The following is a 19,266-nucleotide window of genomic DNA, read 5'->3' as shown; positions in this document are numbered from 1 at the left end:
AATAAGAGAAAACAGGTCTAAGACAATCTTAAAGCACTGGGAAGTCTTTGGGAAGGAGTATTTAACAAACACAGGAAAAGCAACCCAGAATGAGTCACCGATCTCAAGTCAATATTTACAGAAAGAACGAGAACTGGTAGTTACTTTATCATGCTAATGATCCAGTTCTTGATCCAGATGGGACAGAACATGATGTATATAAGTAGTCAGCTCCCATCATTTGATGACTTTTATTTATTGGTAAAGATGCATATTATAGGATGTGACAAATATAATACCACCGTAAATTAGGTTGAGAGATGATTGGCCCATTAATATAAAGGTAGTTTTGTTTCATTTGGTTTTTTTTTAATGACAAACAATTTTTACTGTGTTCTAGATTTCAGATGGATTTTTTTTTCAGTTCTGCCTGGGAAAAACTGACATAGCATGAATAAAGAATTTAAGAATTAAATGTGATAATATATACAAACCTGTACTATTTTAATAAGATCCATGTAAATTATATGCATTCTTTGATTAAGGCAGGAGAGAAGGCATATAATAGTTAACTGACATCACAAAGCAATCCCTCCTTTCAGCATTTACACCTATGTTTGAGGAGCATGCGTATGCTCATACAGATTGTGTATTTCAGGTGGCATCTAAATTGTTCATCCATTACATGCATGAACTTGAACACAGATGCAGATTTGAAAGAAACTGTGGTTAGTACCAAGTCTAAAACATCTCTCAGTCCCCAAATCTTCCTCCCAAAACTTGCTCTAAAACTCTCATCTAAATATCATCTCCAGCATCATGCCTTAGAAAAGACCTGGATGTGAGACACCGATTTTCTTTTGGTCTCTCTGATGGTGAGTGGAAAATATGTAGCTTATTAATACCACAAATCTGAAATAGCTAGTTCCTGCTGCATTGTTTTGCCTGGTCGATAAGCCAGAAACTTTTAGAAGTTGTCTCAAGTCTCTCTGGACATACACAGTGAAAGAAGTTCAAGCATTAACCAAAGGCTGCCATTCAGAGCATTAAAGGTTTCCTTGCTTCTGTCTGCTGTGTATCAATTCTTTTCTACTCAGGAACTGATTCTCTTCTGCTTACTTACTGGCTTCAGCTGATAGAAGTTCTAGTCCACTAGACTCCGGGTTCACATGGAGAACTGTCTGGGTTTCTGTAGATAATGGAGAAGACAGGGCTCTCTGGACATAAAGGAACAGCAAGGAAGGGTTGAGAGCAGCAAGAACATGTATCAGGAATGGGTGATGATAGTCTCAAGTCACCAACATTCTCCTAATACTCAGTCTACCCAGTTATACGCCTCTTCTCTGTGAAAAAAAAATGCTGATTTCAGGTAAATGGATAACCTTCAGATCTGGTCAATTTCATTTGGACTGTACTACATCTGAAAACCTGTTCCAGTTACAGAATTTGTTCCCACCGAGCTTTCCTTCTCTGTAAAAATCCAAAGACACAGTCAGGTGGTTGTTTTGATGCCTCTGAGCATGCTCTGACAACAGAGAAGATCTGTGGGGTAGCACTCGTAGTTTCTCACAAGCCTAATCCAAATGGGCATGGCTCCTGGCAAGCCTGTGTGCCTCTGAGCATCACCTAAACACAAGGAGTCTGCCCACTGTCTACCTTTGAGTATTTTATTTCCTTGGATTCTGAATGCTTGATATTACCCTGATGACCTGAAATTTTACTTGCCACACACTAGTAGAATGTTTGAATGGTAGATTTTTATCACGTTGCTTACAACTTCTAAATCTGATAACATGTAGAAAACATTGTAGCAAATTGTTACATGAAAGTGAAAATGGTTTTTCTCTCAAGGTAAACATTGAATTTCATAAAGAAATACAAATTTTTCTACAAGAATAGAGAAGGAGAGAAGGTAGCTTCATGATGTGTTAAACTGTGTCCTAAATACTTTGGTAATGTGGGAGAGAAAGTATATTTTGAAATGACACAATTGTATTTCAAAAACAACGAGATTATCAGATAAGACTCTTTTGTCATAAAGACAAACAAAACAACAACCTTAGGCTGCCCTCCTCCCCGAATCTGAATCCTATCTGCTATCCTTTACTCTGGTTTTTCTCTGGGCCTCCATTTCCTAATCTGTTGAATAGTTTTGCCATTATGCTAATGTTCTTGCAGTAACTTGAATATTTAAGAAAAATAGTTCATAAAACCTTTTAGCACAAATCTTAAGATGATGAATATATCCCACCACTGGTAAATGGAAGTGTTATCCTACTAGAACACAAAAGTTCTTTCTCATATGGTAAGATAGTATAGATTTCTACCATTATTACAAAAATACATTTATTGTTGGACTATTTTTTCAAAAGTTGGTGAGAATTACTTCTTTTAATGAAAAGTGCCTGTCATGAAAATCTAATTGGCAGGCCTCCATGTAGATGATTGCAGCAGAACGATTGCCTTATAAATGTAAAGATGATCTTGATTAACAAATTTCTGCTGAAGGAGATGGATACCAGCTTCAGGTCCCAATCATATAACTTGTGCTCTTGTTCACATGTGGCATGTGAAAAATCTGGCTTCATAAATGTAGAGTAAAAGTGGTGGCCAACTGTTCATTTGTAAGATTTTTTTTTTTAAGCTCAACATGGGCAAATATGTAGAAACAAAGCTAGATAAGAGATTGCCTGCAGCTGTGTATGGAGGGCAGGGGTCAAAACAGGAAAGAAATGGAGACTGGCCACCAAAGGTTATTGGGTCTCCTTCTGAGGGAGGAAATGAAGTGCTCTATAATTTACTATAGTCATGGCCATATACCTCAGAGATCAAATTAGAAACCATTGCATTGGTTTTTAATTTTTGTTTGTTTGTTGTTTGTTGTTTTTAGGTTTTTGTTTGTTTGTTTTTGAGACAGGGTTTCTCTGTGTAGCCCTAGCTGTCCTGGAACTCACTCTGTAGAACAGGCTGGTCTTGAACTCAGAAATTCACCTGCCTCTGCCTCCCCAGTGCTGGGATTAAAACCACTGGCTGGCGAGGTTTTAATTTTAACAGAAGAAAATTACATATATATATATATATATATATATATATATATATATATATATATCTATCTTTAAAAATACAAAGATGGGGACATGTAGTATAGTCATTCCCACTGCCCACTCCATAAACCACCTGCACTTAAAAATCCATGGAACAATAAGATGGCCCAGTGTGGAGAGACAAATAGGTCTATTTTCATTCTTCTACATACAGACAGTCAGTTAAACCAGTGCCATTTACTGAAGATGCTTTCTTTTTTCCATTGTATATTTTCAGTGTCTTTATTAAAGATCAAGTGACTGTAAGTATGTGGTTTTATTTCTGGTTCTTCAATTCTATTTCAGTGATCAACATGTCTGTCTTCATACCAATACCATGCAGTTTTTATCACTATTGCTCTGTAGTAAAGCTTGAGGTCAGATATGGTGATTCCCCCAGCTGTTCTTTTATTGTTAAGAATTGTTTTCGATATTCTGGATTTTTTGCCTTTCCAGATAAATTTGAGAATTGCTCTTTCCATGTCTTTGAAGAATTGTGTTGGGATTTTGATGGGAATTGCACTGAATCTATAGGTTGCCTTTGGTAGGATGGTCATTTTCACTATGTTAATTCTGCCAGTCCATGAACATGGGAGATCACTCCATTTTCTGAGATCTTCTTCAATTTCTTTCTTGAGCAACTTGAAATTATTGTCATACAGGTCTTTCCTTGTTTGGTTAGAGTTACCCCAAGATATTTTATATTATTTGTGGCTATTGTGAAGGAAGTTGTTTCCCTAATTTCTTTATCAGCCTGTTTATCCTTTGTATAAAGGAAGGCTACTGATTTGTTTGAGTTAATTTTATATCTGGCCACTTTGCTGAAGTTGATTATCAACTGGAGTTCTCTGGTAGAATTTTTGGGGTCGCTTATGTATACTGTCATATCATCTGCAAATAGTGATACCTTTATTTCTTATTTACCAATTTGGATCCCCTTGATCTCTTTTTGTTCTCTTATTGTTCTAGCTAACACTTCAAGTACTATATTGAATAGATATGGGGAGAGTGGGCATCCTTGTCTAGTCCCTGATTTCAGTAGAATTGCTTCAAGTATGTCTCCATTTAATTTGATATTGGCTGTTGGTTTGCAGTAAATTGGTTTTTATTGTGTTTAGCTATGGGCCTTGAATTCATGATCTATCCAATACTTTTAACATGAAGGGTTGTTGGATTTTGTCAAATGCTTTTTCTGACTCTAAGGAGATGATCATGTGATTTTTTTCTTTGAGTTTGATTATATAGTAGATTACGTTAATGGATTTTTGTATAGTAAACCAATCTTGCATCCCTGGGATGAAGCCTACTTGATCATGGTGAATGGGGGTTTTGATGTGTTCTTGGATTCGGTTTTCAAGAATTTTAAAGACTATTTTAGCATTGATATTCATAAGCGAGATTGGTCTGAAGTTCTCTTTTTTTGGTTGGGTCCTTGTGTGGTTTAGATATCAGAGGAATTGTGGCTTCATAGAACAAGTTAAGTAGTTTTCCTTCTGTTTCTATTTTGTGCAATTTTATGAGGAAAATTGGTATCAGGTCTTCTTTGAAGGTTTGGTAGAATTTGCACTAAATCCATCTAGCCCTGGGCTTTTTTGGTTGGGAGGTTTTTAATGACTTCTATTTCCTTGTGTGATATGGACCTGTTTAGATAGTTTACCTGCTCTTGATTTTACTTTGGTATGTGGCATCTGTCTAGAAAACNATCCATTTCATCTAAATTTTCCAGTTTTGTTGAGTATAGGCTTTTATAGTAGGATCTGATGATTTTTAGAATTTCCTCCATTTCTGTTGTTATGTCTCCCTTTTCATTTCTGATTTTATTAATTTGGATGCTGCCTCTTGGCCCTTTAGTTAGTTTAGCTAGGGGTATTTATCTTGTTGATTCTCTCAAGAAACCAGCTTTTGGTTTTGATGATTCTTTTTATTGTTTTCTTTGTTTCTACTTGCTTGATTTCAGCCCTGAGTTTGACTATTTCCTGCCTTCTAATCCTCTTGGGTGAGTTTGCTTCTTTTTGTTCTAGAGCTCTGAGGTGTGCTGTTAAGTTGTTAGTATAAGATCTCTCCAGTTTCTTTACCAGTGAGTGCACTTAGTACTATGAACTTTCCTCTTAGCACTGCTTTCATTGTGTCCCATAAGTTTGGATATAATGTGCCAACATTTTCATTAAATTCCACGAAGTCTTTAATTTCTTTCTTTATTTCTTCCCTGACCAAGCTCTGTGAATTTAATGTTTTGATAATTATGTGATGAGAAGATTTTCTTTTCTTGTCCCATTTATTTGGTGTTCTATAGGCTTCTTGTACTTTTCTGGCCATATCTTTCTTTTGGTTGGGGAAGCTTTCTTCTACGATTTTGTTGAAGACATTTTCAGGTCCTTTAAGCTGGGAATCTTCATTCTCCTCTATTCCAATTATTCTTAGATTTGGTCTTTTCATTGTGTCCTGAATTTCCTGGATGCTTTGTGTTAGGAGTTTTTACGTTTTAAATTTTCTTTAAAAGTTGTGTCAATCTCTTCTACTGTATCTTCTACACCTAAGATTCTCTCTTCTATCTCTTGTATTCTATTGGTAATACTTACATCTGTAATTCCTGACCTCTTTCTTGGGTTTTCCATTTCTAGGTTTGCCTCCATTTGAGTTTTCTTTATTGTTTCTACTTCCACTTTTAGGTCTTGGATTGCTTTATTCAATTCCTTCACCTCTTTACCTGTGTTTTCCTGTATTTCTTTCAGTGAGTTATTGATATCCTCCTTAAAGAACTCTATTATCTTCATGAGATAGGAATTTAGGACAGGTTCCTGATGTTCAGGTGTGTTGATGTATTCAGGGCTTGCTGTGGTGGGAGAACTGGGTTCTGACGATGCCCACATATTTTGGCTTGTGTTGCTTATGGTCTTGCACTTGCCTTTCACCATCTGGATATCCCTAGTGTTTGTTGGTCTGGGTGACTGTATGAAATCTGCCTCTTTTGTCCCTGGTTGCTTGAGATCTCCAGGTAGGCCTGCAGCCCTGGATCTATCAGGCCACCTGTGGGGCCTTCCAACTGGGGGCTCTTCACAAGGGCAGAGAAACTGGTGATCTGTTGCCATGGCTGCAGCAGCTCTCCTGGGAGGCTTTTAGACAGTTGGGTCTTCAGTGGAGCAGTCAAGCTTTTGTCCAACTGCCCAGCTGCTCTGAGTACAGTGGGTCCTCAACTGTTCTAAGTGCAGTGGGTCCTCTAGGATGGATCAGGATATGGAGTCTTCACTGAAGCATACCAATTAGGGGTCTGGCCCAGCAGCAAGAACTGGGCAGAAGGAGTGGAAGGGACAGAAGGGGGGTGGTATTCAGGAGGGTGGGGGTTTTGGTAGGGGATGACGGGTCCTGAGTCCACAAGGCTCCCAGCAGCAGCTCCTGGACTTGGGGGCACTGGGCAGGGTTGGGGGGGAGAGGTCTTACCAACTGCTCTGGGTGCAGTGGGTCCTCTAGGATAGATCAGGATGGGGAGTCTTCACGGGAACAGACCAACTAGGGGCCTGCCCCAGGTGCAAGGATAGATGGGTTACATTTTATGCTAATCTAAAGAAGAAATTTTCAAGTCAATGGGGACAGTTTCTAACTGCTATGACTACTTGTAAATAATTATATTTCATTATTTATGTATCCAAAAGTGTATATAAAATTGTATTACTTCATTATTTATCAAGTACTCTTGAATCCTATAATTTCTTCAGGGATTTCAGAAATAGGAGAAGGTTTCCATTTTTCTGGCTAAGAAAAGTATTCTAGCCATATGGGCAGTTTTCTGTACTCTAGCTTCCTCCAAGAGAGCAGATCTTGGGCTCAGTGTAACATTTATTTAGAATTCAACACACATTTCTGTCAACCTCCCCTCCAGGCAATGAACTCAGTTCTTCCAGAACTGGGAGACATCTGACTCCTTCCATCTGAGCTGTTATATATTGGGTTGTTTTTTCTTTTTTTTTCAGCAAAATCTGACTTATTCCAATTGTCATTGTCCCATACTTTATTGCTTTTATTGTATTGTGATCCACTCTGTAACAGACGCCTATCCAACAAACAACAACTCTATTAAAGATGAGCGGCAATCAAGAAACAGGAGACGAGGCTCCCATGACAATTTTTCCATCAGCACATAGCACCACTGAGTCTTTCCCGTGATGACTGTCCACTCGAGTGTCTCATGGTCCAGCTCAACTTTCAATGGATGAGAAAGTTAGGAAGAAGAAAGGGCACCCAGTGTCTTTATAGTGCAATGCAAGTAAGAATAGGAACTACTTTTCCTTTCTAATGGAATGCTGAGGGACTGTGGGAGTGCTTTATGTCAAAGATTTCATAGGAAATGTTTGCAGGTTTAGCTGAAACCATCCCTGATTTGGGGGCTCAGGTACTTCTCTAAATAGAGAAGAATAGATCCTGTTGTGCCCACATAGGCCTTACTCTGCTGTTGTTGTTTCCAGCTCCTAATGTAGACAAATCCGATGTGTAACTAGTCAAACACATGGATGTTTAACAGTCCAGCACCTCCCAGTGAGACTGATGTCACCTTTTAGTAGTAAATGCTCATAGGCTACATTGCTGGGAAACTAGGCGGGAATTCTTTCTATGTCAAGCCTTTTGGGTTCTGTGTGTGTTTGCAGTTTTAGTAAATGCGGTGCTTGACATCTTGTGGAAATCCTGGTTTCATTTTTATTTTTGTAACAAGAGAGTTGGTCTTTAAGGATGATCATGGCTGTCAAATTGGTTGTCTGTTATCCACATATAGAACAAGCCTGTATACACAGAGAAATACATAAATATGAGGAGATACGTTGTTAGAGCTAAAGGACATGCAAGCAGAAGTCAACAAAACTAGTTGACACAGTCACTATTGGCTCTTTCAAACTGTCTGCATAATATTCCATTATGATCAGTTGGAGTAAGCACTTACGCCTTGAGAGGTGGTCCTCACAGACCTTCACCATCATATCTTGGGAGGCTGTAATGTGTAAATTTCAGTGATGTTATAGGCCTACTTTTGACTAAAGATTGGCATTGTAGTGATGTTGAGGACATTCACTACCAATATAGCTATAGAACAACTGAATTTTTTCCTAATGTTTTTCTTCCTACATTCAAGGCTCTCATTTCTTGATCTTGTTTCTATAAGCACCAAAAAGTCATTTTTTTTATATGCATAGAAAAGCAGTTTTAGAGAAAAATCAAGAGTAAGCAAAAACTGACTAAATAAATTGCAACTTTTCCTTTATGTAAACCCATTTCTATGCTGCTTATAGACTTGCGTATTTTATGTAGACATTGCCAAGAAAAGCTCCTGATATTACCAATTTCCCTCTCCTCTCTAGAGAAAAGAGGGATAGCAATGCACAATGTAGGGCTGAACTGGATTTGTGCAGTGGGTTTTTTATGCAACAAAGATTTAAAGCTAGAGTCTCTCTCTTCAAGTTCTCTCTGTGGCCTGTACCCTCTGTGGGTTAGCTAGAGATGAATAAAGCTGGAAGGGGTAGGTACATAGGTGACCAGCCTTGTTATGGACTTGGACTTCTATGCCTTTCCAATGCTCTTGCTTCCTTCTTTTCATTCACTTGTCACGTTGCTCAGTTAGGGACCGCTTTGTGTGTTGTCTTACAGTTCTATTTTAGCACAGACAAGATACAACATGTTTGATGTATTACGCTCACACTCAGAACCTTCGGGGCCTTTTAAACTTCTTCAAAAGTGTTTAATCTTTGAGTTTTCATATGATGCAGTTATAGCATATGTGGACCTATGTGCAGGAGACGGTATACAGTAGTGACAACTGCACACCATGATGAATATAGACGAGGTATAGAATCTACCTTGGAATCTACTGATAGATGAGTGAATTAAGAAAATGTAGCACACATACACAATAAAGTTTTATTCAGCCTCAAAAATAAAATAAAACAAAATAAAATAAAATAAAATGAGCAAAAGCGTGTTGTTTGCAGGAGTTCTCATGGAAAGGAGGGTGTCATCCTGTTACTTGAAACAAGCCAATTTCATGGCTCTGATATAACCCCAATTAAGACCAGGCCTAACACCCAGCAGCAGACAGCCAACACAAAGTAAACTCAATGTTATGTTTGGAAAGGTTTTCTTTTCTTTTGGCTCATAATACTTTGTCATTTTTTGTTGATGTTGTCTTCTTAAAGGCCTTTTGCTTATACTATGGTTTCCAGTTCTGTGTTTTATGGAAGTTCTATGTGCAAAACTCACTCTCTCTCTCTCTCTCTCTCTCTCTCTCTCTCTCTCTCTCTCTCTCTCTCTCTCTCTCTCTNTCTCTCTCTCTCTCTCTCTCTCTGTGTGTGTGTGTGTGTGTGTGTGTGTGTGTGCGTGTGCGTGTGCGTGTGCATGTGCGTGTGTGTGTGTGTGTGTGTGTGTGTATCTATATGTATTTCTTGTGCTTTTTCTTTGGCTCTTTCTTTTTTTTTCTGTTTGCTTGTTTTATTTCATTTTGGTTTGCTTGTTTTTCATTCTTCTTATTTTATTAATTTTTCCAGGTGCCTGTTTGCTTTCTAATGAGAGAGAGCAAGAAAGAATGTGGATCTGGGTGGGTGGAGAGATGGAGAGGATCTGAGAGGGACTGGAGGAGGGGGGAAACTATAATCAGAATATATTGTATAAAAAAGTCTACTTTCAATTTAAAAAAAAAAACTTACTCAAAAAGCAAAAAGTATGAAAGTAAAAGAGAAATTACTTGAGAGGAAGGGTATCAGAAGGTCGGAAAAGGTAGACCCAGGAAAGGTAATGGGTGGCATAATGCTGTGTGACACAACTTTTCTTGACAGGCTTATATCCACTCACCCTAGACAAGGAGCCCACGACAGACCAAAGTATGGATACCCTCAAAGTCCAATTGATGAACCAGTGAGTTCATCAGGGTTACTTACAGGAATATGGGAGAGAAGGTACTTACAGAAGCAGAAATGACTCCAAGACAGCTGCATCATCAAAGCCCACCCTAGCATGGGTGACAGTTCACAAAAGGCTGGGGACCTGGATCGCACTGTAGGCAGATCAACAGATTGGAGAGCATCCTTTCCTGGTCTCTCAGTTGACCTAAACCTCTTGCAGGCAGCTCAGCTGGTTTCTTCTTCTTTAGAGCTGGGCTCTGCTCTTTGGAGAGAGAGTCTCAGCTTTTATTGCTTATTAATGAGTTGTGGTCATTTTCAGAGACTCCCTGAAGCTCTTTGGAGTAATTTATCTTTCTGCTTAAGGAGCTTCTCTGCAGGGTAGCATGCTTCAGTCTAGGAAGAAACTATTGCATAATATATGAATATAACAATGTGCACCATATACTAGCATGAAAATGTCACGATGAAACACATTGTTTCATGCAATTAACATACACTAATATAATTACTTGCCAAAGAAATATAATAACCTTAGTGCTTCTGCAAGGTTGGCAATCCTCCTCTCTGTCTTCAAGTTTTTTCCATGTCAAATCTGTTCCTCCGAATGTCCAGAAAATCTTACTAAATATTCAGGGTCACTTGAATTCTCAGTAAAACTGGCCCTTCTTATGTTTTCTATACTTCCATAAGCTCTGTTTATTTCTTCCTTTTCCTTTAACTACAGCTCCTTAGATGTGATCTTTTCTAAGTCTTGCTATAGATTCTTCAATCATCCTCACCAAGGCATTCTTATCAGTTTTTTCTCTAAACTGGAAGCTAGAGTCACCAGAGAAATGGAACCTCATTCAAAAAGGACTCTATCTGATTGCCCATGGGGAAGTCTGTATGATGTTTTCTTGATTAATAATTGATGCAAAAAGGACCAGCTCACTGGAGGTGGTGACACTCCTGAGTTGGCAGTCCTGGATGGATAGCATTAAAAAAAATAAAACACCACCACCAACAACAAAAGCTTAGCAAGCCATGAAGCCATGAGGAGCAAGTCAGTAAGCAGTGTTCCTCTGTGGCTGTTACTTCACTCCCAGCTTCCAGGTTTCTACCATAGCTTTCCTCAAAGATTGGGATGTAAGCTAAAATAAACCCACCCCTCCCCAGTTTGTTTTTGGGCACAGTGTTTACAGCAGCCGACGCTCTAGGCGACGCTACCACTTTGTAAATTACTGTTTCATTTTGCTCACTTTTTGAGACAAGATTTGACTCTGGAGCTCAGACCAACTCTTATAAACACTCTCCTTTCTCTAATATTTTATATTATCAAAGTATTTAAAATGAAAGGGGTTATCTTCAGTGTCTCTGCACTATTTCCCTATTGTTACATGAAAAGTTTCTCTGAAGTTTGGATCACATACTTAGTTCTTAATTTCTCTGGGCCATAAGTCAGTATGTGGCTTCAGTATTTGTTTAAAAGTCTCCCACACGGCTGTAGTTAAGGTGTCTTTTGGGGCTTGGGTCTCAGATGGAGGCTGGATTTGGGAAAAGATTTCACTCTTAGCTCAATTATGTGATTGTTAGAAAGAGTTAATTCTTTGAGAAGTATTGGTCCACAGTCTCAGTTCTTTACTGGCTTTTGGCTAGGGGCCACCAGCTTACACAGACTTGATCCAATACAGTTTGTTTTATCAAAAACTTGTGAAGAAATAGTTGCCTTGGAGTTGAAAAATACAATAGAAAACATTGCACTTCTGCCCGGGTTGAAATTTTCTACGACTGCCCATTTAGACATTGTTATTGTGAGGAAGACATATTCTGTGCTTAAATCAGCCTGGGACTCTAACTTCAGATATAGACTGTCTGTCCTACCAAGGACTACACCTTATAAGCATGAAGACCGTACTGAATGTGGTGATGGTGTTGAACTAGGTTTGTTAGTATTTGAGATTTACAAAAACAACTTTTAGGTCTTGGTAAGACATAATGTATAAAAGATAAAAGAAAAATTATCTACAAAAAGATATGCTAAATGTAGAAGTAATTGCTCAGGCTGCTTTGCCGCAGGCAAATCTGGGATACCTACATGACTAGTATTACTGTTTTAATCTGTTCCTCTCTTTTAATATCAAAAAGTAGATTGTGTTTTTTGCTTTTGTAATGGGTTGATTTGCCAGACAATGATTTTTTAAACTAGATATAGTATCTATTTTCCTCTACGGTTATCGACTAATGAGAGCAGCAGATATTAAATTGAAAACATATTTGTCTAAGGGGAGAAATAATGAATGTACTTGTTGGTGTTCAGGCTCAATGGCTATAACTAAACCATTTATAATAGCAACAGCTATAATAAGGTTGAAAATTGTTTCTCTACTACACAGAAGTCCAGAGACGGTCAGAATCCCCTCCTCTTACCAGAGAGCAGAATTCTTTTATGCTGTTGCTCTTTAACACATGGTTTCTATATCATACTCCTATTGCATCAACCATATCTAACTCATTACGAATAGTGAAAGCAAGGTTATAGACATTTCTCTTCACATTAGTCACCTACCAGTGGAGATGTATTTTCACATAGCACTATTTAGTCAAGAGAAAGGCTGAGAAACATATGTAATTTTATGGTATGATGAATAAGGATGCTATCAGACAATTAAAAATTATTGCCACGAGCATACTCTGATTTCTGAGTCTGGTTACCTGAACCTAATCTTCTAAAAAAAAAACAAAAAAGAAAAAAACAAAACAAAACTATAAGCATGGGGTAAAATTTTTATATATTAATAATTTCTATAAGAATTCTATATAACATAATTATGTATATATGGTCATCAACAAAATCAGAGAGTGCTTAAAAATAATACATTTAGCATTTGAGAAGCAGACAGAACACCCAGACAGGGCACCAGACAAGTTCAACACAATGCTGTAGGTTTAGATAAAAAAAGGAAGGGACACTGTGGAGATGCCTTTGTCAGTAAAATGCTTCCTGCTCAAGAATGAGAAGCTGAATTTAGGTCCCCAATACACTCCAAAAAAATTTAGGACTGAAAAGCATGGTCATAAGTTCAGTTCTGGGGAGACAAAAGGGCCCCTGATGTTTGATGGCCTGCTAGTCTCACTGAACTGGTGAATTTATGTTCAATCAGAGGTCCTGTCTCAAAAGATAAGGTAGGGAACTATTGAGGAAAATACCCAATGTTAACTTCTGTCATCCACAGGAACATGCACACATATACACACATATGCACACATACAGACACACACACACACAAAACACACATGCATAGACAAAAATGCACATGTATGCATACCCACAAACATATATATTCTATATGATTTTCTGGATAGGATCTTTTATTTCTTTCTGATTCTTGTCTTGTAGGTTGTTTTTCCAGAAACAATGATCACTTTTTGGCTATTCGTCAAAAGAAGAGTTGGAAGCCAGTGTTCATTTATGACCACTCACAAGATATTAAGAAGAGCCTGGATATCGCTCAAGAGGCATACAAACAGAACTATCACTCCCCTTCCGAAGTTCAAATAAGCAAACATCACCAGATTGTTAATTCAGCATTTCCTAGACCTGCATATGACCCGTCTCTTAATCTGTTGGCTGAGTCTGGTCAAGATCTTGAAATAGAAAATCTCCCAATTCCAGCAGCAAATCTGATTGTGGTGGTAAGTACCAAGTTCACCAGCACTAATGCTGGTCCTGATGCTGATAATGATGCTGAGGCTGATGTTAGCACTAGCGCTGATGTTCCTCTCTGTGACTGATATTAGAAAAGGAGAGAGACTAATTGTGAACACTAGCCTTGGGTCTCAATGATTACTTACCTGGGAATTTCTCATCCTCTGATATGGTTTATTTGCTACTCATTATTTCTTTTCCCCATGAAATAAAAATTTTCTGTCATCTTTTCATAGGCATGGTCCATAACATGTGCATATGAAGAAATAAAGATTTTATTAGGAATGCTTTACTATTTCAGCAGACCATATCCTATACAGAGCCTCCTGCCCTCTGTGTAATACATTCTTAAAGAATAGGCCTATCATCAGCAGGTGTAAGTAAGTAACAATTGCCAAAGATTCTCTTGACTCGGGTTGTAACAAACAAAGAAACAGTTCTTACAGGGAAGGTTAATGAGCAGTGTTCTGTCACTGGAGAAAATAAAATTAGTTGGAAGGTAACGATCTGTAATAATATTCCTAATATCCCTGGGCAAGCATCAACATTTACATGATACCACAATCCCAGAAGAGTAGATAACCCAACCAGAGTTTCTCAAGCAGTGAAAGTGTTATATGAAAATCCATTCTGGGGTTAAATCTCTTTTTTATACTATGCTCTCTCGAAATGGTTTGGGGAGGATTGTCATGAGTTCATAGCCAACTTGAGTCACAGAGCCAAATAAATCCTTCAACATCGTTGATGGTTACGTGCTATTTATATGAATTGAAATACCAAACTGTATTTAGAAGTAATTTAAATTCTCATTTTAAAACTATAAACAAAAGCAAAAAAAAAAAAAAAAAAACTCATACCAATCTGTAAGTAAATTTTTTTTCAATTTCTGTTAAAATTCGAATAATTTGACTTTGGGGACAACATAATTTGGTAAAAATAGGTTTATTTTGTGATAACTCCTGTTCATAAAGTGATGAAATTGCACTGCACTTGTTTCATATATATACATATACATAAAGATTTTGTGTATGTATATATATATACATATACATATATATATTATTTTTCAATGATAATAAGCAGGCATTCATATATTGATAATTTTAATATGTATTAAGTATTTATTTAACCCAGTTATCATTTAGAATATCTAGTAAAGGAGACAAATGAGACAGTGTTTGTTCTTGCTTGAGAAATGACTAGGGAAAAGATGCCAGGAATTAAAATAAGGGACTAATAGGAACCATGAAATGAGAATATAAGAAGAGCTCTTCATATAGGTGGTCTGACCTCCTGTAAGGCTGGAACTTTCCCCTTTAAGACCAACAGATGTTATGAGGGTAAGAGTCATGTGCCTGTCTATACAGTGAGGATGGCAACATTCACTGTATCTCTGCATCTGGCAACGTCCATCCAATGCTACTGGTTATTGTAGTCATCAATGCCTATGTTACTGTGAGTTATAGTTCAAGAAGTTTGGTCTATTTTTTTTTAACATCATGTGCTATCTAGTTAATTTAATATTATAGACAGTGAGAGTCATAAATTAGAAATTCTGGAAAGTAAGCTTACTTTCAGGCTGTGCATAGTTTAAGGACTTATGAAGAAGCAGGGCTTTGTCTTTTGAGGGATAATGATACAGAGGCAAGAAGTACTTTTGCTACATGAATTCTCTCCAACCTGCAGCAAAAATAATTTTTAAAAAAAATTCACCTAGGGTTGGAGTTGGAGGTACTCTCTGGGGTTACTTTATACTCTTTATACTCTTCCTTAAACAACAAAACAAGCAAAATAAAACTCAATTCCTAAGCAGCCTTTATAATATTTGAACCTCAGTGGATACTTAACTAATTTTGTAATGCACTCATGGTTCATATGTTAACCTCTGTAGTTAATCACAACTGTGATTGCCAAACTGTTTGTACAAAACTACTTACACTGTTTATGCAATGGTAATTTCCTAGGAAAACTGGAGAGATGGGGTTATTTTTCATATAACTTCATGGTGCTCAGACTCTTCTAAAGCAGAGTGTAACATGCACGTAAGGATCAGTAGGCTTGCAGGGCACTCTTCCCTGAAGAACAATTTAAGAATAGATAACAGGCAACACAAAAATATACTTGACAACAGTTTAATGGTCTTGATGGAGTAACTGGTGTGTTGTGTATATAAGACTTACATATGTGTTTCTATGTTCAAAACACACCTAAAGTGACACAAATATACTGTACACAAATACTGATGTGGCCTTTTCCCCCCCTTGGGGAATATCTCAGTGATACTGATGAATTACTGTTTAGTTTAATAAATATAAAATGAGCAGTATTAATAAGTAGCTGTCCCTTTAACAGAATAAATGCCTGAAATGCTTTTTTTATTATTATTATTGAAAAGTCAAAAGCTATCCTAAACCTCTGAAATGTATACATAACATCTAAGAGTTCCCAGTCAGATGGAAACAATTCTTATTTTGTCCTCCAATATTTAGCCCATGTTCCTCCTTCTAAAGATATTGGCCATGAGGTTTAGACTGAGAAATTTAAGGACGGGCACCTTCTCCCCTTCCTGATTTCTAATTGTTGCCACAAAAAAATTTCTTAAGAGATTTGTCCACAAACAAAATTTATCTATTTCCTTTTTCTTCTGTAATGATGAAAAGCTATAGTTTATTTGTTCTATGCAAAAGAACAACACAATGAATATGTTTATCCCATGGAGTGATAATTACATTCTAGAAATTCTGTGAAGATGCTGTTGGCTATGCAAATACAACATAGAGGGAAAATGAAGGGTTCCAAGTCAGTTCTGAGGCAAGACATAGATAGGTGTTAGCCAAATATGCACTAGAAACTCTGTGGCTCCCATCACTGGATTCTCAGGATGCTTGGCAGACCTCTGTGCTGTTTATCAAGAAGAAGGGACTGCAGGAGCATGAGCCCGTGTTGTGGGATGCAGCTGGGTCCAGGTTTTACCAGCTCTGCATACACTATTGAGTCAACATCAGTATAACCTGGTCAAGAGCCTGAGAGCCTTGGGCACAGGTAGAGTCGTGACTAGGGCGATCACAGCCTGTGTCACAGGGTGTGCCTGATGTATACAAGGGGAAAGAGCTTGGAGAAGCTAAAAACCTTAAATGGCAAAAGAAGGATATGTTGTGAGTTTTTCCTTAATACATTAAGATAGTGGTAAATTTCTGGAAGACAATGTTCTTTCCATAGTAGGTCTCCATGAGAGCCCTGGAATGCTGTGGTTTCTTTCTTGGTCATCCTTACCCAGACTGGCACTTGTGTGGACTTTCTACTGTGTCTTTGAAAAAGTATATTTTAATTATTCTTTGGAGATTTAATATATGTGTGTATGTATGTATATATATATATATATATATATATATATATATATGTGTGTGTGTGTGTGTCTATATATACATATATGTGTGTGTGCATGTATGTATATATGTATACATACATATATACATATATACATATATACATATATACGTATATACGTATATACGTATATACATATATACAAGTATACAAATATACATATATACAAATATATATGTATACATACATGCACACACACATACATATATTCACACATGCTAACACCTATTGTTTCTTAACAGTGCCTATCCTGTCCTCTCCCTCCAATTCCACTCCAGATGCCCACCCCCAAATATCTTTGTGACAACTTCTTTTCACTTTCCTTTGTGACACTTTTCATTTTCAATTTTTAGCCCACTGAGTCCAATTAATGACACCCATGTGCATATGGCTCTAGGGGCATCCATGAGGACATGAGCAACTTACCAGTGACCATTCCCCAAAGAAAAGTGGCTTTCCCTCCCCCAGAAGCCACCACCTACCAATAGCTGTAGAATGAGACCTGAGGAGCTGCCACTCACCATTACTATGTTTGAATTTTTAACCGGTCTCATGTAGTGTAGGCTTTCTGCAAGTGACTTCAGTTGCTGCGGGTTCATATATGCAACAGCCAGGTCAAATCCAGAAGACACCATTTCTTGATACTTCTCTCCACATTCCCTGAGCCTGGATGGAGGATGACAGGTTGATATCTATAGCTAAGCAGTGTCAGCCACTTAGTCTCTGTACTTTGAAGACTTAAGCATTTCCTCATTGACTCATGAGGTTTTCCCCATTTAATATAATGTTGGCTATACACACCTGTTTGAAGCCTTTGTTATGTTGAAATATTTTCCTTCTATTCCAAGTTTCTGTAGGTCTTTTAACATGAAAGGATGTTGCATTCTCTAAAAGCCTTTTGTTTCCACTGAGATAACAAAGCGATTTCTGTCCTTTTGTCCACTTATGTAATTTATAACAATCGCTGATCAACATGTATTGAACCGTCCCCACATCTCAGCTGTGATCATGGTGAATGGACTTTTGAAGTGTGCCTGAATCTGGTTTGCAAGTATTTCGTTGAAATTTTTCGCATTTAAATTTGTCAAGGAAATTGCCTGTGATTTTCTTTTATCCTGTGTCTTTATGTGTGGCTGTTTTTGCAAATACTCTTAAGAGATTTAACTTGCAAGAATATTGGAAACCTTAGATATAGACTTTCAGTGACACCTAAAGTATGTCACAGTGGTTTGAGCCGTGCTTCAGCTTGTTCTTCTGACAAGCTGGTGAATCTCATTTCATACATAAATAAATAATTCTTAGATGTGGTTTATAGACTTTGAGAACTCTATCATTATGGCTTTTCTACAGGAAAGAGATGTATAACATTTACCATGTTGTATGATGTCTTAGTCAGGGCTTGTATTCCTGGACAAAACATCATGGCCAAGAAGCAAGTTGGGGAAGAAAGGGTTTATTCAGTTTACACTTCCACACTGCTGTTCATCACTAAAAGAAGTCAGAACTGGAACTCACAAAGGGCAGGAACTTGGAGTCAGAAGCTGATGCAGAGGCCATGGAGGAATGCTGCTTACTGGCTTTCTTCCCCTGGCTCACTCAGCTTGCTTTCTTATAGAACCCAGGACCACCAGCCCAGGGATGGCACCACTCACAATGGGCCCTCCCACCCTTGATCACTAATTGAGAAAATGCCTTACAGCTGGATCTCATGGAGGCATTTCCTCAAGGGAGGCTCTTTTCTCTGTGATAACTCCAGCTTGTGTAAAGTTGACACACAAAACCAGCCAGTACATATGATGCAGAAAATAATTAGATTCTTTTCTATAGAAAGATTAACTTAATCACAACTTTATACTTGTGCAGTGGATGTTCCACAAGATAGAACTGATCAAAATGCACAGTGCTAAACTTCTTCCATGACAAGGAAGATGTATTAGTTATAAATACATCTCGGCTGACCAAAACTTCAATACAAATCAACAAAGTGTGTTGGCTGAACTACAAGTAGTTTTATAGGACATTACATTTCGGTATAGTTGACTATGGGCCTGAACCTCGAGAGTGATCTCCCAGCTCTGTTTTCCCTGAGGTGGCTCATTCTCAGAATGGCTATCTTCTTTCTCTCAAATCCCGGCCTCCCTCCCTACAGGGTCATGCCTAGGCAGATGGAATGTCTCACAACTTTCTTTCTTTTTTTTAAATTTTCTTTATTTTCTTTATTTACATTTCAAATGCTATCCCGAAAGTTCCCTAT

At 37.7% G+C, this 19,266-nt stretch overlaps 1 protein-coding gene across 1 annotated transcript in view; it reads left to right on the top strand.

The window, feature by feature from the left end:
- The window catches only part of Ptprr (protein tyrosine phosphatase receptor type R), a 225,343-nt gene that overhangs the window by 8,586 nt on the left and 197,491 nt on the right, over window positions 1-19,266 (top strand). Inside the window, exon 2 of the mRNA XM_021204396.2 lies at window positions 13,317-13,612. Within this exon, the coding sequence (XP_021060055.1) occupies window positions 13,317-13,612 (296 nt within the window). The remainder of the gene's footprint in view (window positions 1-13,316; window positions 13,613-19,266) is intronic.

Source organism: Mus pahari, chromosome 9 (genome assembly GCF_900095145.1).
Source record: "Mus pahari chromosome 9, PAHARI_EIJ_v1.1, whole genome shotgun sequence".
NCBI lineage: Eukaryota > Metazoa > Chordata > Mammalia > Rodentia > Muridae > Mus > Mus pahari.
The sequence above is the reverse complement of the archived record's forward strand: the minus strand, read 5'-3'. Positions and strand labels throughout refer to the sequence as shown.